Source organism: Melanostigma gelatinosum, assembly GCF_949748355.1.
Source record: "Melanostigma gelatinosum genome assembly, chromosome: 18".
Classification (NCBI taxonomy): Eukaryota; Metazoa; Chordata; class Actinopteri; order Perciformes; family Zoarcidae; genus Melanostigma; species Melanostigma gelatinosum.
Genome location: NC_136651.1, coordinates 22,656,606 through 22,682,499, shown reverse-complemented (window position 1 = coordinate 22,682,499; position 25,894 = coordinate 22,656,606). Strand labels below are relative to the sequence as shown.

The 25,894-nt window shown below is 42.4% G+C and overlaps 1 protein-coding gene across 1 annotated transcript in view; it reads right to left on the bottom strand.

Annotated features, from left to right (window-relative positions):
• LOC306792816 (early estrogen-induced gene 1 protein-like) overlaps positions 1-25,894 on the bottom strand; it is a gene marked incomplete at both ends in the record, with an annotated part of 88,029 nt that overhangs the window by 35,936 nt on the left and 26,199 nt on the right. The window contains 6 exons of the mRNA XM_079290150.1: positions 8,772-8,873; positions 9,622-9,782; positions 12,582-12,628; positions 12,775-12,891; positions 13,211-13,240; positions 13,458-13,578. Coding sequence (XP_079146276.1) covers positions 8,772-8,873; positions 9,622-9,782; positions 12,582-12,628; positions 12,775-12,891; positions 13,211-13,240; positions 13,458-13,578 — 578 coding nt within the window. The remainder of the gene's footprint in view (positions 1-8,771; positions 8,874-9,621; positions 9,783-12,581; positions 12,629-12,774; positions 12,892-13,210; positions 13,241-13,457; positions 13,579-25,894) is intronic.

Here is a 25,894-nt window from a genome sequence, read left to right as displayed (position 1 = left end):
GGCGCCTGGTATGGCTGTCCAGCTTGATTCTGGTTTCGTGGATCCTGAAAGCCTCCTCTTCCTCTCTGATAATTTCCTCTTCCTCTGGGTCCTCCTCCTCTTCCACGTGTCGGGCCTTGTTGTTGCGGCTGACTACGTGAGCGGCAGTCACGTGAATAGTGACCAGGTTTTCCACAGTTGTAGCAGTAGAAAGTGCCTCCTTGGCCACCCCCTTGGTCACCTCCTCTTTGTCCTCCTCTTTGGTTTTGTTGCCATGGTTGCTGCACCATTACAGGGACCACTTGTTCTGCTAGTGTTTCCAGTTGAGCCATCTGCTTCTTTTTGTCCTTAGCAATCTTTTGGGCCGAGTCCAGGTCAGACAGCTGTCTCTTCATCAGTGCCACTTGCAGTGCCTTGAGCTCCACATCTGATGCTTCTGCAGCTGTTCTGTGTTTATCATAGTGATGCAGTACATGTTCTCTCCATGCCGATTGAGTGAAGGAGGCGATGGCCACAGTGTTTTCAATCGCCTCTCTTACCTTCGCAGGCAATCCTTTGGTCACCATGCTTCTCCAGAGTGCCAATGATGTCTGAGATGCATCTGGGGATTCTCGAAATGTTGTTCTCCATACTTGCTCAGCGCGAGCTAGGAGATCTGTAGCAGCCTCCCCAGGCTTGGCCATGAAGGTTGACATTTGGCTGTGGTCTGTTGGGGTGGGGTACTCTCTCCTTATGGCCTGATGTAGTGCCAGCCTGACACCGCCTATGGGCGTGGGGTCAGGCGCGTTTGTGGTTCCTGCTGCGGCTTCAAGCTTTTTCAGTGTGTGTGGGTCTGATGCTCTGGCCAGCAGGCCTCTGTAGTCACCAAGTGCCAGTTTGTGGGCCTTTGTATATTTATCTAGCTCGTCTAGCCATGGCTCTGCTCCTGAAGTCAGTGAAGGAAGTGCAGTCAGCAGTGTTGACATGTCCATGAAGGAGAAGGGAATAAATGCCATCTGGTGAGGGGCTGCAGCTGTTGGAGCTGCTCTGAGTGGCATCTGACGTGAATCAGGCCGATATAGTTTTCCACTGCGTGTTGTTGATGGGGCTGTGGCATATCCTGTGAATTCTCCATTCAGCGTTAGCTTCTGTACTTCATGTGGTTGTGGCCATGTGTGTTCGTTGGCTGGCCGTGCAGCTAGTTCGATCAGCTCCTCCTCTTCCTCTGCACCAGGAACCCACAGGTTCGTTTGTGGTATAGCATGTCCCTTAGCCTCCATGTAAGGCGCATAGCATGCTGCTCCTGCACGCTCTTTTTCCAGCTGTTCGAGGTCCTCCAGTTGTTGTTGCAGGATTAGAATATCATCTTGTGTTTCGTCTTCTTGTCTGTGTTGGTAACGGTCTCTGATTGAGTTGCTCACTCTGTGCCGAGTTTCGAGTGGGGCTGTCAATTCGAAAGCATCGAAGCGTGGCCCATTGTGTGCGTCGACAATTAGTCTAGGTGTAGTTGCAGGTTCGGGTGTGTTTGGCAGCCCTAGGGCGCCAAGCTGAGTTATCAGGTGTCCTACAGTCTTCTCAACTTGCTTCGCTCTTTTTCTTCTCTCCTTTTCCTCTACTGAGACAGGTATCTGCAGCTCTCCTCCCTCTACTGCGAAGATGCCTTTCAGGAACCCCTTTGATACTGGTCTTACTGGAGCCTGAATGAAAGGGTTTGTGGGCACATAATCTGGAGGGGGAGGTGGGAGATCAGGGTACAGTTGGCTCTGTTCATGTTCATGCTTGTCTTTGTGTTGAGGTGGCAGGTCAGGATACAGGTTGCTTTGTTCATGCTTAGGCTTGTCATTGTCGATAGGGGTGAATGGGTTGTTGGCATATGAGGGAGGGGCAGAGGATGAGGGTGTTAGGACCGGAAACATGCCTCCGCTGTGTTTGGCGGCCTCTAGTGGTGAACGTGCTGCTTCAGCATCCAGCACCTGCTCCGTCCATTGCTGTTGTTGTCCAGTGGGAGTCGGCTTCCTGTCCATCTTGTTGTTATCAAAATCGAAGCACCTTTTAAGATAAGGCCAGACGCCTTTTTCTGCAGCTGCGTGGTTCCTTGCTGTTCTTTTTCCCATGTTTAGATATCTTGGATTTCTGTCCTGCCATTCGTTCTTCTTCTCTTCACAGTGTCTCATCACTTCTCTGCTCATCTGTTGCACCATCTCTTCTGTAGGGGAACAATTCAGCCGTTCTCCATCCCAAATGGCTTTATCTTTCCATCTCTTTATCAATCTCTTGTAGGCTTGTTGTTCCACTGGCCAAAGTTTGCTTCGTCCATTAATCCTGCTCTGTTCCTGGACTGCATTCTCCAAGATGCACAGATAAGAGGAGTATTTCGCAGCCATGACGTCCCTCTCTGTAATATGCAATAAAAGTCTGAAATCAGTATTCCCAAATGTCCACACGATGGAGCCAAAGCTCCTGTCCACTGTTCCTGTTGCAGTTCTTGAAGAGGCCACAGAAAAGCCAACATGCATGACAAATGTATTGTTTTTTTTTTTATCATGAAGCACCAGCAGAGGGAGCCAACGCTTCTCCCAAGTTTTCTGGTGTCTGTTTGAACTCAGATCAATGTCATGTACACTGGCTCATGTCTAAAAACCTGCTTTTCTCAGTAATATGTGTGTGTGTGAAATGATGATCTATTTTATTATTAACACTTATGGTGAAGATGACGAAAACAGTACAGTTATAGATTTATTTCGAAGTCTCTGTGTGAATGGACACAAAAGCTCGTCCATTATACTAATTTGGCAATTTTCAGCCCTAATCTGATGGTTAGCAAGCATTACTGTTCAGGGGTCACTGATCTTTATTCTGTTGTACGAAAGAATGACAGAGTGCTTCTTTCGGCGTTTTAAACCTTCATACAGTGACCTCACAACTCCGCAATATAAGCTTTACAAGTATAACGCATATTATTTAACAGTGTATGAATATATATTATTTACAAATCTCCCTATATACCCCTGCTAGGTGTGAAATGCTATGTTTTGATTACTCAAGCAATGGCTTGTAACTAAATATTTTATAAGGCAGAGAGTGTCAACCTAGCCCCCACCTTTTTAAATATCTGCCGCTCACTGTCCTTGCAGGTAGACACAAATCAAGGCCACATCTGTGTTTTTATCAGGAGTAGTCAAACCCTCCCTAATATTCCCAGCGCCTGTCTTGACTGAATGAATAGAAGCTTTGTAGCAGCTTTAAACCTTGTACATTCCTAATTTTTTAGCGTCTGTCTGGCTGGATGAATAGAAGCTGTGTATCAGCTTTAAAACTTTTTTTTTCTGGTTGCATGAGTGACTGCTGTGTTTCCGCATTGCACTTTGCTACCGATCCCTAAGGAACACAATTTTCCAATAAATTTAACTACGCCAGTAAAACTGACACTTATATTAACCCTCAGCTGTCTCTCAGCATATTCTAGTGATTTATGTGTGTGTGTGAATGCAACACTTGTGTATAATGTGTGTTTTTCCTGCTCTGGACACCAACCTTTGAAACAACGCACGAACATTCAGCCACAATTCAAGATCTCAACTGCCTGTCTCTCACAGGAACGCACCAACGTTTTACAGTTGTCAACACACCTTCTGTCTTATACTATCACTTCAAACAATCACACGCATTTAAACAAAATTGCAACACACTGCCATTTTTGAAATGCGCACAGATCACCAATACGGTAAAGGAATATCTTTAGAAATACAGTCAAACAAATAAACAAAAGTTAAAACGTACAGCTCAGCAAATAGTCACCCGCATTCATACTAAATAATCAAAACACACGCTTCCGTCTCTTTAAGCATAAATCAGTCACAAGCGCGGAACCGTAGAGGAGATGTACAGCTCTTTTTTTCTCAACCTCATCAAACAGACTGTAGCGTCACTGATCTTTTGATCACAACGCAAATGACAAACAGCTTTTCAGCAACCAAAAAACAGTCAGATTATAAAGGATTCTTTCCCTATTCCTCGACAGTTAATCCACTTTATCAAACTAAACAAACAGACACCTCTTGGCCACCACACAAATGACAACTGCTTCTCAGCAAACAAACACAGTCAAATGATAAACACCAATTAAAACCAAATCTGAAATGCGCACAATTCACAAATACGGTCTAGAATGTAATTAATATCTTTACAAATGCAGTGAAACAATGAACACAAATTAGAACATACACGGCTGTCTCTTTAAATATAAATCAGTCAGAAGCGCAGCCTTCGGATGAGCTGAACAGCTCTTTTTCTTTTAGACACACTTTTATCAGCAGCGCACTTTAACAGCAATTTGTCTTTTTCCTCAAACTCAGCAAACAGACTGTGTACCGCTGACCTCTTGACCACGATACAAATGAAAAACGGCTCTTTTAGCAAACAATCAGTCAAATTATAAAGGATTCTTTCCCTATCGTACACATATCAAAGAAAACAGCGCTATTTTAATGCATCACAGCGACCGCTGCGTATCATAAAACACAAATACAATATCTGCTTTGGCTGGGCCGCGATCACGGCCCTTCCGCGTGGAAGTCCGCGGTGCTACCAACCACACCACCAACGCAATACATCAAACAACACAATTTAATACACTTTTAAGTAACCTAGGACTCTGCGGGTCCTTTTCTCTAGTTACTTTATTACACAACGTCCGTTATCAACGACACATCACTTAACGTAAATTTTGTGCTCTCGCCCAGAAACTCCGTCGAGGATACTCTAAGCAGAGTTATCATGGTTTTCCACTAAGCGCCACACACAAATCTAGTATCCGGAGATTTGATGATCTCAATAAGGTAATTTTTCTCTTCGTCCGCTATCAACGATACATCGGTTAACTTAAAACTTGTGCTCCCGTGCAGAAACTTTCTAAGAGTTACTCTAAGCAGAGTTAACTTGGTTTTTACACCACACGTAACACACTCGATGTCTTGATACGGTATTATTTCACGGTCAATTCTCTCAATACAATTTACAGTTTATCAATGACATCAATGACATATACATATATCCCCGTCATGTTATGCAATTTCTTCGTAGCCCAAAACATCCCATAAGTACGTTAGAGATTACGCCTTTTGTGACATGAATTTGAGTGCTCAGCGTGAAGCGCGTGTCTGCGAGCAGATGCGTTACACGGCTCACAACACCTCACATCTACGCTATCACAAGTGCGCAATTTCTCGCCTTTATTTGACGTTTTCTGATGGGCTCATTCATACATATACACAGACCCCCCAAATGGCTGTATAACAACTCTGTTGCTGTGTGTTTAATCTTTACAATTACTCTATAATTAAGCAAATACTTACAGTTCGGACAGTCTGAGCAAAATTTAGAATATGTCTATGAATACAATGTTGCAGAATTCAGTTAAATAGGATCTGCATACCTGTTAGATGCGTACCGGTACGTCTCAGACTCCCCGAAGCTGCAAGTTCGCTCCGATGGCAATTATCGGGTTCCCAGCCTCAAAGGGAGAGATGCGCCGTTATCTGGAATCAAAAGGAGAGGCCTGTTAACATTCCAACCTGAAGCTCTGTATCGTATTGGATCACGTCGGGGTCACCACTTTGTTGTGAAAAAATGTGTAGCTGTCTTTCACACTTAGAGCAGGTTTAAGAATGAAACAGAAAGCTCTCAGAGGCGTATAGTTGTATCAAAGCAATAGATTTATTTATCAACAGAGTTATTCAGCCCTGCAGTAATACGTGCACGGGTCACTAATAGCTTCACTCGCAGAGTTCCACCATTCGAACACACTTGAACACATCAGCATGAACCTTAATATAGGGGGTCCGCCCCTTGATACACATTAGTCAAAGTCAAAGATGCAAACGTAGCACGTTTATTACGTGTATTACGCTTGGTTGGAAGCCGTGAATGTCCATTCACCTTTGGCCCCTCCCAATAGGCGTTGGTTTCCATCAGTGTGAGTGAGATGATGCATGCTGCAAGACCTGAGAAAGAAGTGTGGGAAGAAGCCGGGCTCAGCTGGGGCGTTGTCCCTCGCTTGAATCTGAGTGTCTTATCTATTTAAAGATGGCTGCCTGTTCCTTGTGACGCAGTTAACCTCAGTAACCTTCCTCCTGCTTCTCTCAGGCCCTGTGTATGCTGTGAGCACTGTATAAGTGGTTAATAGAGCTGCATAAGATAATGGTTATTAAAACTACAAATATACTAGTGATTAATTAAACTGTATATATAAGCTAGTTGCTGATTAAGCTGTATATAAGCTAGCTGTTGATTAAACTGTATATAAGCTAGTTGCTACTTAAAGCTGCATATAAACTAGCTGCTGATTAAGCTGTATATGAGCTAATTGCTGATTAAAGCTGTATATAAGCTAATTTTATCAACACTCCCCCCAATCATATCCTCCAGCCTGAGGGAAGCTGAAGCTGAAAGTACAGAAGTACTGTAAATATGTACTCATATTTATATTTATATTATATTTATTGCCCACTTTTCACACACACACATACACACACAGTATTATATTAATTGCCCATTTTCCCATCATTATTATATCAATTGCCCACCTGCCCCTACATTATTAATTATTTATTATATTAATTGCCCACTTTTCCCGTTTTTATGTGTATTGAATGTTTTATTGTAGTATAGTATATGTTTTAACTAGGATATCTGTCTTCACTTAGCCTAGGAAGTGTTTTATGTTTTATGTGTTGTGCTGCACTTTATGTTCCACCGTGGGAGAGTGGGAAACGTTATTTCGATTCCTTATATGTCCTGACATGCAAGAATTGACAATAAAAGCTACTTTGAACTTTGAACTTTGAACATCAGTGCAACAGGGGTTTTGGACAACAGAAGCCTGTCTGTCTAACCGGTGCAATCTTATAAGAGCCTCCGAGTCATATGCCTGATTTAAACAAGGCTTTGCCGGTAGAGACATCACGATTTCGCAAAACATCCACCGTGTTCAACAATTGTTGTTGGAATACTGTTTAGCATTCCAACTATTGTTATCCTGTTTCTTTATTCCACTATTTCTTCCGTCCCCCGTTTCGTCGCAACGCTTCTTCTTCTTCATTTTTTAAGCTACAGAAACCGTTCAACTATCAAAATGTTCAGCTCCTTCAGCTCATGTCTGCTATGACTTTTTCTATTTCTAACCTTTAAACTTTTTGAATTATTAAGCTTTTTGCAAATTTTGTTTCAATGGGTTTCTATGGAGAAGATTTTCAAATCCTTCAAAAACTAAAAAAACTTCTTCAACTTTCAAATCCTTCAACTTCCTCATACTTTCAGCGACAGACACCAATTCAACTTTCAAATGTTGAGAAAACCCTCAACTATTGCCAACATGATTCAGCTTTTTGATATCTTTTAAACTTTTTGAACTGCAGCAATTTAACGTTTATGATTTTTCAGCCCTTTTCTGACTTTATAATGGGTGTGTATTGCGCAGCTTAGAGTGCGTGATGTCACCGCTAGAGTGAAGAGCAGCTTGAGATTCTTGTGAAAAAAACATTTGTATTTTGCCACTGTGTCCACAATCTTCACTCTTCATGCATAATTTCTGGATGTAGAAGTAGCTAATATTGTCCTTGTCGTAGAAAAATTACTGTGGAATCCCACAGATTTCCACATTTGACACAGAAGCCGTTAATTGAGAGGAAAACCAACTTTCTGCTCCATAGAGACCAATGTTAAATTTTGCTTCAAAAACATCTTCCACAGAACACGGTACCCCATTTCTAGATCGCCAGTTAAGCCACATTTTTTACACTACAGACACAATTTTTACAGGATCTGTTCTTCAACTCATTCTTCCCCTCAATTATTAATATCGGAGCAATAGGAGCTACGGTTATGGGAGTTTTGATGATTTGTTTGAGAGGTGTTTCCCTGTTTTATCTCCATGAAATGGCTTCAGGCACACAGGTGTTCGCGATTGAGCCAATTAGTGATGTTGATAAACACACAGACTCACAGACACACGCGCACATACACTCCTCTCTCTCTCTCTGTGTCTCTCATACAGTCATTCAGGTCTTAGGGATCTTTAGAGGTCTTTCCCCCCTCCTCTACCCCCCCCCCCCCCACACACACACACACATACACACACATGCCATTTTAAAATAAAAGCCCCACAGAATGAATCCTAACTGAAATGCTTGTGATGAGCCTGTCATTTCATAACCGGTTTGTGTTTATCTAACATTATGATTCTGTCTCCTCTCCCCTTCTCCCCCACACCCCACACCCCATTTCAAAATAAAAGCCCCAGAGAGTGAATTCTAACTGAACTGCTTGTGATGAAGCCTGTCATTTAATAACCTCTGTTTATGTGTCAAACATGATGATTATGTCTCCTCTCCCCCTCCCTCCCCCACCCAGTCCCACCCTTTCAAAATAAAAGCCTCATGGATTAACTGTATTTAAACGTTTCTTTAAACGATTTAAACGATTATTTTTTCACAATCTTGGAATGATAAAAAGGGTTTTTACTTTCACCAAGAGACACAGTTGGAAAAAGCCGCCTCTCACCACGAAATGCATGTTTGTCAAACTTAATTAAAGAGTCAAACATTATTCCAAGGTTTTTGCTAATGATTTCACAAACGATAACACAGGTGGAAGTTGGGGGGTTTCAGTTTGTTTAGCATCAAGAGCTTTTGTCTTTAATGTCTTGGAAACAGTACATGGTGTGATAATAACACGCTCAGGCTGCAGAGCTTATTCTATCAAAGCATCCCTGGTCTTAGCACGAGGAAGTAAAAGCTCCTGAGAAGCTCTCTGACCTGAGATCTTGCTGTGCTGGCTGGCATAGCTGGAGCTGCGGAAATGACCAGTGTGAAAGACCTCATCTGGGCTGGACCCACCCTCTCCCTCCTGCGGAAGCCCTGCAGATAACACACACACACACACACACCTGACTGCAGGATAGGAATCAGAGACATTATCTGATCAATTCTGAAGACTATCGAACAGTGTCTGTCACTTTGTTGTTAGTGGCATATGCAGTAACTGTCAACAATGTTCCCTTTGATACTTTCAGTAATTTTGTTGTTTCATATCAATACTTTCAAAAAACATTTAAAAAAACGAATTCAAAATATTGGAACCGACCCACGGCCTGTGGCCTGTCCTGACTATCACTGACACACACGGTGAGAAAGCTCTTTCCAGAAACACATTGTTGGACAATCAGAAAACCATAGAATGATGACATTGTTATCCTTCTGTCATTTTTGGATAACATTCAGAGTGTGTGTATGTTAAATTTACATTTAAAAAGAAACACAAGCAGTCATATGATCAGATCCCAGGTAAGAAAACGTATTGTGAACCTACCGTCACTGCAACATTGTGCACACACAGTTTTCCTGAGCAATGAGGGATTATTATCAACAATTCAGGTGCAATCACTTTCAGTTTGCCCTCCACATGAACTTGTTTAGAGAATCTGGTGGCTTGGTTACAACAAGTCGAATGGTCTGACTGCTCATGTTTCTTTCCCCATGACTTCCCCGTTACCATGTCACTGTGTTCCCACATCTCAGAACTGAAAACTACAAAAATAAGACCCAAATTGCAATGAGTTTGTTTAATCCTTCAATTCCAGTTGGTTAGAAAGGACACAGCAGTTACCTGAGCTACGTACTGACGACTGTCTGGGTTTGAAGGCTCGAGGACTCTCCACAATGCCCCCTAGTGGCTGGATGGTGGAATCAGTGCTCTCACCCTTACAGTCCAGCTGCAGGGTTGGGTCCTCGTCCCCAATGGAGACAGATTTGGTCGTGCTGGGAAGTCTGATGGTGAAAACACAGGCATAAAACAAACAATGAGTACTAAATAAGTCAGGAGCAGGTGCATGCTAGCGTTCTAAAACCAAAGGAAAGTTAGATATTGAAGTTTGGCTGCTATTTGGTCCGTTTATCATCAAGGTCAGAGGTCTGTGACACACTGCTCATGGAAGTTATTACGGTACTTTAAAACACTTTGCATCAAAATCGTAGTCCTTCTCTGAGTCAGAAGCAGTGGTGTATAGTAACGAAGTAGAAATACTTCGTTACTGTACTTAAGTAGTTTTTTTGGGTATCTGTACTTTACTTTACTACTTATATTTCTGTTGACTTTTACTTTTACTTCACTACATTTTGCAAATAAAAACTGATACTTTTACTCTGATACATTTCCCCTGAAACCAATGTTCCCTCTAAGCTGCGCGCTTGAGCAATCGCGCACTGCTCGCACATTCTCAGCGCACAAGAAAATCTATGCAGCGCATAAAATAAAATTCAACATAAACGTATTAATTAATATCTAATATTAGTCCTAATCTTATCTAATCAATTAAACCAATAATAATAATAATAATAATAATAATTTTGTTTTCTGTACTATTTTGCAACGTAACTCAGTGAGTGACAGGTGTCCAGCCAATGATACGATTCGGTTCACTTACGCTACGCAGCCAATCATAGCATTGACACTATTGCCCTGCCCATTCGCGCCGTGCAGGTTAGCTAGCTAACAACAGTGCGGCGGAGTTACGAGACGCAAATGCCCCTTATCCCCCCTTATCATGGCGAAACGAACGGGCAGCGACATAAAGTCAAAGCAAGAAGCAGACGAAGCCATCAACCTGGACAAAGTGTACAACCATTGGAGAAGTGAGAAGGACAGACGTGTAAAATAAGGTAAAATTTAAGTCAGATTTGTGCATATTCTAGTGACATTTATTAAGATTTTTTACTTATGGATATTAATCATTAAATTATGTTACTACTACATAATTTATGGGTAGTAGAAATGATAATAAAAAACTGAGTAATTACATATTTTACAGACAGAGTTACAGGAATTTACACTGTATCACAAGCTACAGCACACGTCATTGTGCAAAATGTGAATGTTTTAATGTGAACAAAATGTTATGTCTGAAAGGTGTATATGTATCATTTCTTCCAGAACAGGACCCTCACACAGGCCACAACAGGACCTCACACAGGCCAAAGCAAGACTCTTCCCATGGCCAAGCAGGACTCTTCCCATGGCCAAAGCAGGACTCTTCCCATGGCCAAGCAGGACTCTTCCCATGGCCAAAGCAAGACTCTTCCCATGGCCAAAGCAAGACTCTTCCCATGGCCAAAGCAAGACTCTTCCCATGGCCAAAGCAAGACTCTTCCCATGGCCAAAGCAGGACACTTCCCATGGCCAAGCAGGACTCTCACATAAAACATACTACACATCTCATGAACAACAAGATTTTTGTCTTTTTCCTTTAAAGTTTGTCAAATCACTTATATTAAAAGTAAACTAGTGAAAATTGCTGCTGTAATTTGATTCTTTTAATAAGCCATGTAACTTGCTATGATCCAAGGTTTTGAACAGGTGTGATACTGGTGTGTGGCCACAGCGTGCACATCTGATGTTGCTCACAGTGGTCCTCAGTGTGCTCAGGGAGCTTGTGTGTATGCCCAGACACATGAAAAATTAGAGGGAACATTGCCTGAAACCTTCGTTACTCGCTACAAAATCAAATCTATCTTCAGAAACAAAATGAATCATGAGAGCAGCGTCGGGGACTGTGGTGGAACACAGACTGCAAGCAAGCAGGTTTGGTGAATCAGTGGTCCTAGCAGCAAGTTAAATCATTGGTTAATCATGTTATTGCACAATTGCAAACAAGTGCTCTCAAAGCCGCGGTGTTTTGATTCCCAGTGATGCCCAGGATGCTACATGCTATAAGCTAACGTTAGCGGGCGACTACCTGAATAGAATTCCACTCTACGATGACTGATTTCATGATGGAACTAGAAATGGAAGCACCTGCAACAAACGACGGTGGTGACGAAGACGAACACCAGTGGATCGCTAGCGAGTTAGTGAGCTGAGGAAGTGTTGACAGTTGTGCAGCACTAGTTGGCTAACGTTAGCTATAGCTAGCCACCACACCATAGGATTGACGGGAGCCGAGAGAGCGCAGCGTTAGCATTAGGGAAATCCTTCGCAGTTGTGCGCAAGCTGTCTGTGACGCTGAACACACCTCTACCTGCCTCAGCGGCCTGTGAAAGACTATTTAGCATCGCAGGACTATCATGTTTTGATATTTGAGTCATGTTGTGGATGATCAGATGGAGTTATGATGGTAGCAGTCGCCCAATTGCAGATTCAGCTTGAGCAAAACCTTTGTCTGTTGTGTTCAAATCAGGCCCATAGGAGTTTACAAGGCAGGTGTCCTTTCTCTAAACACTGACCTGATGCATCAAGTGGATATGTTTTGCTGAACATAATATTATGCATTGGCCTCTACATCCTCTAGTCTAATGAGCATACTTATAAACGCACTGTTACAACTCCTTCATAGTGTCATATTGCTTTTCGGAGAATTATGATGATAAGTTCACAGTAGATGCAAAAGTATACTTATGTACAATATATTATGTTGAACATTGTTGCTCCTGGATGGATCACAGCCAACCCAATTATGTTCAACACAGCTCCATGTACTTGGTCATGGTGCCACAGCACTTAAAAGAATAAACTTCATCATTCTCAAAATTCTGACCCTTTGCTTTTTTATGAACAGAAATAGAGGAACTCACGTTTTAAAGCAGGGATCCCCAGACAGCAGGGTTGTTCCAATCGTTACCTTAAAAAAAACATAGATGTTACCAAACCTGCTGATCGGTTCAGTGTGTGTGTATGTGTGTGTGTGTGTGTGTGTGTGTGTGTGTGTGTGTGTGTCTGTGTGTGTGTGTGTGCGTGTGTGTGTGTCTGATTGTGTATTTTCCCTGCCTTGAGGATAGAGTTATCCTGTCGAATGTTTTTGGTGTCATAACCCTCGAGGATGCAGCAGCGAACTGTGGAGCCTGAACCAGCAAACTCTGCAATGTTGAGATCAGCAAAACCTAGCTGGAGACAGACAGACAGACAGACAGACAGACAGACAGACAGACAGACAGACACATACACACACACTGTAGTAAACACAGCGTGATCTGTTACTGGCTACTTCTCACACTCACTACCTCTGACTGTGCCCTGCACAACAAAGCCCTGTGATGTTGACATGGCTGATATTTAGCACAGCTTTTAGCATCACTGACTGCTCAGCTCTATGAACCAGAGTTCACATGTCAAACACGTTCGCTACACAGGTCTGAGCTGGATTAAAGATGACTGTTGATGTCTTATACTGGTTGCCAATCACATTCTCAGAAAATAGCCTTACCTTTGAGAAGGCCTTTCCTCCTTTGAGCTCCTGGAGAGATAGAGAGCACAGCAGTCTGTCAGACTCAACAGTCATATCCATAAACATATACTATCACATCATGAACCTGCAACAGGTGCTGTGGGACAAACCAGTTACTTTCATCATGCAGCGTATAATCATTCCTGCATTATGGGTGCTGTGGGGGGCAATGTCACTGTCTTTAAATTATGACCAAGAGAGGTGGCTGCTGGGAATAGTCGTTTACCTTACGTACAGAGACCCGGCAGATGCAGGGGTCCAACACTCCAATGGTTGGACTGGCACTCATTTTACACACAAAAGAGAACTTCTTCCTCCATCGAACACAGTTTTGCTGCACCTCCTCCCTACACACACACACACACACACACACATCAGATTAGACTGGTCTGGGTGACAAAATTGTGTAAACAGATATCTTGACAAATACATCTCAATAATCTCTGTCATGTTCCAGGGTTCCTGTCTAGCTCCAGGCCCCTGGGGCAACTAATTCTCCGTTAATGATTGCACCTTTTGCTGGATAATGTTTAGAGACAGCAAACCATCACATTTCCACACAATAACACAGAACATGAGGTTGTGTGGATTACTATTTGAAGCGATTACATGGTACCCATTTACTAAAATGATATGCAAGATGATTCCAATGTCACTTTACTCCTGAAGCAGACGCAGCTTCTGTTTCGTCCGACCAGGTCCTGCGTCACACAAGGCTAAAGGCTGTTTGGTTTATGGTTGAGATAGAAGACAAACAGCATTTTACAGATCATGTGATGCAGAGGCAAGCCGAGTACTCTGGCTTCACAGCAGTTGACCAACACTACTATGCTCCTGTAGTTCTTTAGTAGCACAGGGGCCGCCCTGCGACAGGCTCCGCCCTCAATACAAGCCATGTCTTGCACTGATCTCCTAATTATGTGTGGGGACCAGAGACATATTAAAATGTCTCGTTGTGTTCTTATCTGCATGTAGTTTGGTGGAGGGCATTTATTTCTCTATGAATTTTTGTGACTAGGCTCGCACTATCAGAGCTTTTCAGACGTGACTGTCACAAAACATTCACTGATAAGAGTACAGTCAACATGTCTGAGGATTTTACAAAGACGACCAATTAGTTATTAAAAGCTTTAGAAACAGGTCTTAAATCTACATTTGAGTTGATATTTTGCAGCCAAATAAAATTGTTTACAGGATATTCAGCCTTTGTTTCTTTATAATTGACTTCCTACTTGACAGGGTTAAAGGCATGTCCATGAATAGGAGATATGAATTTACAGATAATTACAATCCCTCCTCTGCATGGAGGAGGTTGATTTATGTTTGTTTGCTTGTTAAACTTGTGGTCTTCTTGCTTCACAGTACATGTAGTTTCTGAGAATAATATAATGAACAGCACATAGAGCATAAACACTCCGTACATGCTCGGAGCGCACGCGCTATCTGTGGAGGCTCGCACTATGGTGCCACGCTCGAGTATAAACTAAACGCAAGTGTGTGTGTGTGTGTGTGTCTCAGGTTAGAGAGAGAAGCTGTGCTGTGTGGATTCTGTTCTGGGCATAGCTGTTGAGCGGTTGTTGTGTGAGTGGCCTTATCGTTAACAATATTAGCATAGTTAATTATTGCATTAGCTTGCATCCATGAAATCTTATAAATATTATCTGTGTAACACCTCTTCCTAACTGGATGTGATGCGAGCAAATGAGTGGATATCAGATAGTTTGAGTTATTCCTGATGAAGATGTCCTAACCCGCTCACCTCCAACCTGATGTCCAAATGGACGTTGACAGGAACTGACAGCTGATTAATATCGCTCTCTATTAAATAGACATACATCGCTCACTGTTTAGCAGGACAATTTTTCCGCAGTCTATTCGCTAGAGTTTGCTCATCTGTGTTCACACCAAAGGCATTTCAGCGAGCCATATTCACTGCAGTGGTGGTGTCACAGTTCAGCTCCACACCCTCCTCACTCTACTTGTCAGCCACTCCCTCCTATAGAGTGGTCTCGCCGACGTCACGATCTCCTTAGTTACGAGGTCTGTCCGCCATGTTGGAGTACATACAGATCCTACATGGCGGCGAGTAAACAAGGAAGTGCGGCGAAAATACCATACTTTGAATCACTGGATAGTGCATCAAAGGTTCGCTACCTGGTCAAATTGAAGGTTATTGGTAACTTGGATCCCTATACGATGAGTGCAGATGGTTTCAGTGCCGATCCTACTTATCTTCCATCGGTAAACTACGCCAACATCTACACGTATCTCGTGAACACCCCCAGTCCTTACACAAAAGACGAGTTGGAGTGCTACAAAGGGCTCGACGCTTCTAATCAGTTTGTCAGTGGATGGGTCCGAGACGTCAAAGCAACGGTCGTCGAGAATTCTCATCTCGTCATTGGGAGGGTAAATATATACATATACTGGTCAGATATTTAGCAATATTCAATGTTTACTCAGTGCAAACAGACACGTGTGTTTGTTTACATTGTACATGCATGTCATTGTGTGCGTGTGTGTAGGAATTCACTTTCAACTAACCCCTAACTTCACCCCCCCCCCCCCCCCCCACACACATATATATATACATATGATCTGACGTTAAACTCATATCAAGCAATGCTGAGGCTGCATCTATGTGTTTCGCTGTTGTACACGCTCGACACGTCTCTGGTACCGACTGCTGTCACGGGCCGATGAAGCTTCGGTAACCTTCTCATGTCCAAGTTTAATTTATATTTCCTTTATTAAATACTGTTCACAAACGAATTTGTAAATAAAATCACTGACCACTTATAAAGTGATCCGCACATACTCTAGTGTACGCCAAATTCCATTCCTTTATATCTCGAGAGATGCGTGACAGCCATTCCTCGCGACGTCGCTTGGATAGCTCCTTCGTGTCATTTCCTTGATGTGTAATGACCGCTGGCAAACGAAAGAATGATTTCTTGTCTCTATCAGCTCTGCTGCCACAACCAAAGACAGCACAAAAGTTCACCATGATCGATAGGTTATGCGACTCAGCCGTGCATGCCAGTGGCTTTGTGTGTACTCCAACATGGCCGACAGCTAAACTGTGACGTCACACGAGACCACTCTATAGTCTAAAGGAGCGGTTCCCAAACTTTTTAGGCCGCGCATCCCCTTCTACATCCCGACCGGGTTCGCGCCCCCCCCCCTTAATAAAAAGAAAAAAAGAAAAAAAAAAGCAACAGAGCCTTTTAAGCCTTTATAGCCGCATAGAAATCGGACCAATGAGAGAACAGTTTGCTCGCGCGTGGCGTTAGTTTACAAGATTTAGTCCGCTGTTAAATGTTGCAGTGTGAACACAAACCGAACAAAGGGGCAACTGCAACATTGTATCATATTAATCCCTGAATCAGAACAAAGCAAACGAACTGAAGGTGTGAAAACGCCCTGAAACACTGCAACAACGTTTCAATAACTTTCAGTGACACAAGGCGTCACTTTTAAAGAGCAATACGGATGCGAGGACACACGCACAGGCTCAGAGGCAGATTATCACATTTAATTTACAATTAATGACCGACTAATGTAGCCAGGATGTCTTCGGACAAAGCATCGATGCGGCGACACAGTGTGTTGGACACCGGGATCATGTCCAACTTTTTTGCTTCTTTCTCCCCAATCATACATTCCACCATCTCTCTGGCAGCTGGCAAGCACACGTCTTCGGCCCCTTTCTCGCTATTCTGTAACTGACCAGATATGAAGCTCGTAGTGCATCATTTATAGACCCAACACATGAATGAGACTGCAGTTGTTTTTGGCTGTTTTGTAACTCCTCCAATTTCTATATAAACTATGTAAGGGGCGTTTGACTTGCACTGGCATGCTTGGTGTTCAGGTGGCGACGTAAATAAGAGGGCTTCAGACTGTTAGCCAGAACCTCACTGCAGACTGTGGCTTTGGGCCATCTGCATTGCCAATCCAAGTGAAGCCAGATCATTTTCATTATATTTCCTCTTTTTTTTCCCAGTCTGATGCTCACCCTCGTTTCCTCTTTTTTCACCTTGACTCCGCGATGGGCCGATGTGCTCCCGATTTGTCTGTGCTATCCCTTCCTCCTTTTCGGTCTCCTCCGTCTCATCTTCCTCTGACTCTGGCTCGATTTCTTCTCCCGGTCTCTCCCCAACGCACCTCTCCGTTCCCCTCGCCTCCGATTCCTCTCTCTCTCTCTCTCTCTCTCACTCTCTCTCACTCTCTGTCTCTCTCTGTCTCTCTCTCGCTCTCTCGCTCTCTCTGTCCCTCTCCTCTTTTACGACTGATAGCTTCAGATGTCCCACCTGACAGTTTCCCCGATTTCAGCCAGTTTAGCATATTTAAATGAATGTTGCTGAATGCATGAAGTTCGCTGTTAGCTGACCTTAGCTGCACAAGCTAGGCTGGCTAGTGTGTACGACTGGCGGCAGGTGGCAAGTCTGCTGGAAGGAGCTCAAGTGCATTTATTAAATTGTACGTTTTTAATTTTAAATCTTACAAAGGGAATTTTTATAATTCATGTTTTTATTTTGTGAAAAATCCCACTTTTTAAATTAAAATTACATTTTTTTTTTATATTTAATATTATTACACCATCAGACCGCCATTACACTTTTCCTCTCGCGCACCCCCTAGAGGCAGCTCGCGCACCCCCAGGGGTGCGCACACCACACTTTGGGAATCCCTGGTCTAGAGCACAGGTGTCAAACTCAAGGCCCGCGGCCACGTCATTTTATGTGGCCTGCGAATCCGCCAGCAAAAAAAAAAAACGAAACTTTTTTTTTTTGGAAAAAGAATTAAAAGTTAGACTTGAAAATAAAACTATCCCCATGGTCAAAATTATGAGATAGAAAGTTGAAATTATGAGATAGCATGTTGTCTGTGTACCGACATTAAAACTATCACTATCACTATAACAGGTGGACAGGAGAGGCAACAGCCCGAAAAGCAGTTTTCCAACGATTGAAAAAGATCGACAAATAATCCCAAAATGTCCACGAAGAGAAAAATTGATGCAGAGGCAAGAAAATGTAATGAAAGATGGAAAAGCGAATACATGTTTGTGCTTCAAGGAGAAAAACGGGTCTGTCTTCTGTGTTATGAGGCAGTGTCGGTGATGAAGGATACAATTCACGTCGGCATAAAACGGAGCTAAATTTAGCCTCCCAGAAAAACATCAAATTGTCCAAGATACAGACTTTTACAAATGTCAGTTTGTGAAGAAACACCATCGCAGACCGAGTTCATGAACTAGCAGCAATCTAACAACACAGCTCGCTAAGAGACGAGCAGGTACTTGTCTTCTTCATTAACTGTTGATGAAAGCACAGACAACACGGACACAGTGCATCTATCCATGTTCATCAGACCTGACTCTCAGTGAGGATCTCTTGGATGTAGCTGCCATGCACAGGACGACGACAGGGAGGAACATTAGTGATGCAGAGAGGTGGCAGAGCAGGACAACAGTCATGTAAGCTGTAAAAGATAAAACATCAGACAATCTCCAAATGAGAAAGTTTGCCAGAGATATCAGAGCCTCTCTCTCGCTCTCTCTCTCTGCCTCTCTCTCTCTGCCTCTCTCTCTCACAAATTCTTTCTTCTCTCTCTCTCTCTCTCTCTCACAAATTCTTTCTTCTCTCTCTCTCTCATGAATTCTTTCTTTTCTCTCTCTCTAACAAATTCTTTCTTCTCTCTCTCTCTCTCTCTCTCTCTCACAAATTATTTATTCTCTCTCTCTCACGAATTCTTTCTTCTCTCTCTCTAACAAATTCTTTCTTCTCTCTCTCTCTCTCTCACGAATTCTTTCTTTTCTCTCTCTCTCTAACAAATTCTTTCTTCTCTCTCTCTCGCTCACAAATTCTTTCTTCTCTCTCTCTCTCTCTCTCTCTCTCTCTCTCTCACTAAGTCTTTCTTCTCTCTCCCTGTCTATGTCTCTCTCTCACACAGTCATTCAGGTCTTAGAGACTTTTAGAGGACCCCCCCCCCCACACACACACACACACCCCATTTCAAAATAAAAGCCCCAAAGAGTGAATTCTAATTGAAATGCTTGCGATGAAGCCAGGCATTTAATAACCTCTGTTTATGTGTGTCAGACATTATGATAATGTCTCCTCTCCCCCACCCAGCACCACCCTTTCAAAATAAAAGCCCCATGGATTAACTGTATTTAAACAAGCTCAAAATTAGGCTTTTTTGTTAAAAAAATGAATGCTCTTACTAATACTGCGACAACTACTACTGCTGCTAATATAGTGTTACTACTTCGCCTATAACTTTTGCTGTTGCTACTATTACTGCTACCATCAATATTATTACTACCACTACTGCTATTACTACCACTACTACTATTACTTATACGACAACTGCTACTACTACTACTGCTATTCATGCTACTAAATGTAGTAATACTACTACAGCTATTAGTACGACTGCTACTAGTACTACTACTACATATTCTACTGCCATTACTATTACTACTACTACTACTACTGTGATATTAAATACTACGACCAATACTACTGCTGTTACTATGACGACTCATACTACGTCTTCTACTACTTCTTCTAATTACTAACACTTCTACTTCTAATAATACTTCTACTACAACTACAACTTCTACTACGACTACAAATATCACGACTACTAGTACTTATTCTAATGCTACTAATACTTCTACGAATAATACTTATATTAAAACTTATACTACTACAAATAGTAAACCATTCAACTATCAAAATGTTCAGCTCTTTCACCAGAGGGGTGCTATGACTTTTCATATTTCTAACCTTTAAACTTTTTGAATTATTAAGCTTTTTGCAATTTTTAAAAAATTGGATATCTATTTTCAGCAATGTTTTTGAGATTCATTTCAGCTTTCAGCATTCCAGCGCATTTTCAGCGGAAAATGCTGACTCAACAACACACAGACTCCCAGACACACGTGCACATACACTCCTCTCTGTGTGTCTCTCTCTCATACAGTCACTTATGAGACTTATGAAACTTCTTCAACTTTCAAATCCTTCAACTTCCTCATACTTTCAGCTAAAGACACCATTTCAAATTTCAAATGTTGAGAAAACCCTGAACTATTCAGCATAACATAATTCAGCAATTTAACTTATGATTTTTCAGCCCTTTTCTGACTTTATAATGGGTGTGTATTGCGCAGCTTAGAGTGCGTGAATTCCGGGTACCCTTAAACGCCTCATCTTAACTTCACTATGGAAGAAACCAGGCCTTCGACATTGTTCTCTGAGTCATTGACCGGTAAGTAGCACAGTGTGTTTCTATACTCAACTTTAAAAATGAAGCTTCCACATTTTACACTGCCATTACAAGTGGTTTCTAACTCAAACAGGGTTCAAAATAAGCAAGAAGAGTAAACATTTTCCCGGTGAACCAAAGAAAAACGTACTAATACTAGCGAAGTGCTAACGTTAGCATAGCTGCTAACGTTCGTCATACGGCATTTTGTTGTCAAACTGTTGAAGTCTACTTAAAAAAGACTGTACTTGCATGAACAGGCCTTGCCTGTTCTCTACTTCCCGGCTGATAAGAACAGTAGCAGAATAAAACACATCATGTATGATAAGGTACATGTGTGGATGGATATAGCTAAGTTAGCTAGCGAGCTAGCTAGCAAGCCAAGGTAACGGCCGTGCAGCTGACGTGCATTATACTATATTGATCCCGGTAAGGGGGAAATTTGTCTCTGCATTTGACCCATCCCTGTATATAGGGAACAGTGGGCTGACTATGACAGGCGCCCTGGGTGCTGTTAGGGGTTCAGTGTATTGCTCAGGGACACTTCGACACATGACACGTCCCAGCCAAGGATCGAACTGTCGAGTTATAAAGTAAAGTCCCACAGGACACTGTAAAGGGCGTGACTTCATCTCTCTATTAAACTGACAATAAACCACAAAGCTAATTAACAGGTTATTTCTAGTCTTTTTCATCAAACTATCCTGACAACAATATGTTTGCTGTGGTAACATTACAGTCAGAGTGTTTTATAACTGTTTGTTAGTTTTACCAGCAGCTAAAGCTGTTCAATTATTATTCTGGCCACTTCATGTGTCAATGTGTAAATCTGTAACAGAAAGTGACCAATAGACATGATTATACACAAGCTTTGTGATCTTGAATTAGACCTTAATGTACAAATAACCTTTGTTCATAGAATGCTGATAGTATCGTTCTGTAGTAATCCACTAATATAATGCAGGCCCTATAGGAACATGACTTTATATATTCAGTATACAGAGACATTAGATAATCCATTATTAGTCCACAGTGAGCCCTCACATGGAGCTGAGATGGAGCTGTCATTAGTTGTGGGTGTTCTGTAGTTCTGCTAGTTTTAACCCTTTATTGCTCATACACACAGAAGATAATAATATTGTGTTTCCTCTCTTATGCTGCGTTCACACCGGTCGCGTTGATTTTTTGACGCGCGTCGAGATTACATACAAAGTCTATGCACAGACATTTTTCAACTTCAGCGACATAATCGCGTGACGCTGTGGCGCGATAGCCTATCAGCGTTGAGTTGCTCCCCCTGTCATCACTGGCTTCCTGCCGTTGTTGAATCAGGAAATAAATCCTGTCGCCGTCTGTGTTCACCCAGAGCTCTACGATACCTCATATCAACAGAGACCGGACCAAACTATGAGTATACATGTGTGTGTGTAAACCATACGGTACAAACAATGAACAGACGCTGCCGTATTTACGTCTACGTGACGTTATTGAGTGCTGGTGGAGCTGCTACGATGTTAGCATAGCCTAGCACCGATCCATCAGAGCTCCATTGAGAAGACCAGTAACCTACAAATCGGCATCATTACGTCGTTATTTCGGAGTCCCTTTTTGTCGGAGAAGACAAGTACAAATCGGCATCATTATGTAGTTATTTCGGAGTCCCTTTTTGTCGGTTTATTGCCGTTGAATCACAGCCAAATCAGTTTATTTTGTGTTCCTACAGCTGTAGTAAACAGCAACCGGTGGCTTGCTAGACAGTGAATACAGCTCGATACAATCCACGGAGCTCCTCTGAACAATATTATGAACCAGACATGACGGCGTTTGGCATTCCGATGTTTGAGGGACTTCCACAACACGTACAAAGCAGCAATTGTCCTTATTCCTTTCACGGTTGACAGCGGAAATAAATGGCGGCCAGGTGAACGGCTTCCAGGACGATAAACCACGCCCCCTCTCCGGCGCTACGAGATTTTGCGGCGTTTGGTGTGAACACGACCGGCGGCGCGTTGGACGCGATTGTGCAGTGCGTCAAAAAATCAACGCGACCGGTGTGAACGCAGCATTAGGCAAAGAGAACATTGATCAACATCTGTGCTTTGGCTGGTAAGTACGGACATGCTGTAACTGAAATTGAGAATAGACCACATAACTTGATGTGTTTAACTGTTTAGTATCTTAAACTAGGGCTGCAACTAACGATTATTTTAATAATCGATTAATTGGGTGATTCTTTTTTCGATTAATCTGATGAAAAAACAAAAGCATTAATTTCCAACCCTTTAGTCAAAAACAGAACTGATCTTCAGAAAGTGCACAAACAGGTTGCTTCTTGAACATCCCTGAGCTGTTAAAGTAATAATTAAAAAAACAAAAAACAAATGGACTAACACAAAAAACATACATGTGAACAAAAATATGTATATTTTTGTTTAAAGGGACCTGAGCTGTCGGAACAATAAATAATTTATAAAAAATAAAGAAAAATACAAATCAGAAAACAGGATTTGTTTGAACGTCAGAACTTGTTCTCTACACTACACACACAAACTGAATCATCACCGTGGTTCTCCCGTGCCATATCATGTCGCTTTTGCATATCTTGCAATGAACACACTTTTTCAATTTATTAAGTGTGAAATGCTCCCACACCTTGGCCGACTTAGGTCGTACTGATTCCTCTGCCTCCGCCATGTTTCAGAACAACGTTACGGGTCCGATGGTCTTTCCTCTGTTGTAAATTGTTTGATCGCATGTTTACTTTTATTGTGAAGAGCATGAAAACGGAAGTGATTTTACTGTGAAGAGACAGGAAGTAGCATGATGCATGCAATGTGCTATGATACGACAACAAGGATAACGATAAGTGAAAACCTAACGTATATGTCGGGTGCAAGAGCGTGGTCTGTTCACTGTAACAGTTGTTAAACTGCAGTTTTCAGGAAGTAAAGTGTTCCAGACGTGTCTTGGTCGTCATTAGAAGCTCCACTTCACACAACAACTGCTGTGCTCCGCTCTTTTTCCCCCCTTTTGTTTTTGTCAAACATCTCCGCGACTTATTGCGTGGCGTAATAATCGCGCGACACAACGAATCGATTATGAAATTTGATAATTGATAATGAAAACTATTTTAAAAATCGATTATCGATTTTATCGATTCGTTGTTGCAGCCCTATCTTAGACCTTTTCCTTTTGTTTAGATTGACACCAGATTCATTTATTTTGTGTGATTTATTCTCTCTAAAGCAACTTAAATATATATATTGAAGACTAACATAAGTTCCTGGGAAATTCTAGATCTTGAATGAGACTTTGATAATTAACAAGGAAATAAAATGAGCTGTAATGATGGTTTTCTGAAATTAAACTAAACATTTCACCCTCCCGCTCCTCCTCCTATCCCCCTCCTTTCTGTCTCTGATTGCAGACCATCACTGTCACTCCTTGCATCTCTGAAGTGTAAGTTCACACACATGAATTATGATTTTGCTGTTACTAAACTAATATTACATTGGTTTACATTAAGAATGACTTCCCATCCTAATGTAGTCTCGACAGGAATTACATCCATCTATTACGTACTCAACACTAAATGACCCACCCTGAATAACAGTTTGATCTAGATTGAAATGAGCTGTGACACACTGGTTTTCTGAGAGGAAAGTAAAGATCATTTCTTTCTCTCTCTCCACTTCTTCTGGCCTCCTCCTTCCTGTCTCTAACTGTAGATCAGAGTTGGTGTCTCCGTGGTGACTTGACAGTAAGTTCACATGTGAATCAACACTTTTACTTAAAACACTTAATACTGCAGGTTTTAAACACACTGTAGTGAAGTTGTAGTTAGTGAAAATGTGAGACTTCTAAACAGCTATACCATCATTTCATACCATCATATACATATCATTTCATGATAATTCACATAAATCTGTGCACTATTACCTGTTATACTGTCATGATGTGTTTACATTATGATCATGTGAGCAGACACTTCACTGAACTTTTCGCTTAGGGTAGAAGTTACTTAGTTTGTTATTCAGACTGCTGTCTAATGTGTGTCTTTATTGTGTCTTACAGGTGTCCTGCTGTCTCCCCTCTCCTCTATCATATTGGCTCTCTGTCTTTCATAGGAAAAGACCTTCGATCAACTTTGTCTAAGCATTGGTTCCTCTATCAACTTTGTCTAAGCATTGGTTCCTCTATCAACTCTGTCTAAGCATTGGTTCCTCTAGCTTTCCTGTCAATCTACCACTCTGTCTTTGATATTGGAATTCATTCTTTGTATCCCCCTTCTATCCCACTCTAGCTGTTACCGAACTTTCCAAACCTACCGAACCTTCTGAACAAATTACTGGAAACTGATTTCTGAAATCCTATATTCTGAAGTAAATTACATGGTTATCACAACCTGTCTGTTGAATGAAAACCTGAGAGTCTCTCATCTCGCCCACTCTCTGTCTCTCCACTGATCCTCTGATCCACTCACTTGCTTTGGGTTACTGGTACCTGATCTATCTTTTAAGAAATCTATTTTCAGCAATGTTTTTGAGATTCATTTCAACTTTCAGCATTCCAACGCATTTTCAGCAGGAAATGCATTTTCTAGTTCCACTATTTCTTGTTATGATGTGGGGTGTTTCACGGACCCAAATGCAGACTCAGACAGCAAAGTTCTATTTCAAAACCAAGGTTTGTTTATTTCTCTCAGTCAAGGGAAAAAACAGGAAATGGACAAAGTCAATAGGAGGTGTCTTCACGCCTCCGGCCGGTTCCAAGCCGGAAAGTGGCTAATCCTGCGGAGCGGCACACGAAGCCGACAGGAAAACAGTCAAGGTCAATACGGAGGCGCGTCCTCGCGCTCCGCTCGGCTCTTAGCCGGGAAGTGGCCGGTCCGCGTCCGCGGCTGGCAGACAGGCTGGATCGTCTGTGTGACACCCGAGGCTCGACACAGGAACGCCAAGACTAAACAGTTGATCTCCGAGGAACGAACTGGAAGGCTTCCTCGTACAGGTGAAAACCCGAGGCTCGACACTGTACGGCAGGCAGGTCGAAAAAACGAGAGGCAACGTTAGTTTCAGATCTTCAGAGAGTAACAAATGGACTACTCACGGGTCGGAATACCAGGTAGGTAAACGGACGGACTGACAACTGGGTTGAGAGTGACAGGAGTTTATGTCAGCTGGAGGCGATCACCGGAGATGAGGCACAGCTGTGCCTACGGAGAGAGGCGTGGCAGTGGGCGGGACTCTTAGGAGGACACTACTGAGGGAAACACAGCAGAGATCGACATAAATCCTCACAGTACCCCCCCCCCCCCCTCAACGGGAGCCTCCCGGCGAACCGCCAGGCTTATCGGGGTGCAGGCGATGGTATGTGCGGAGTAGC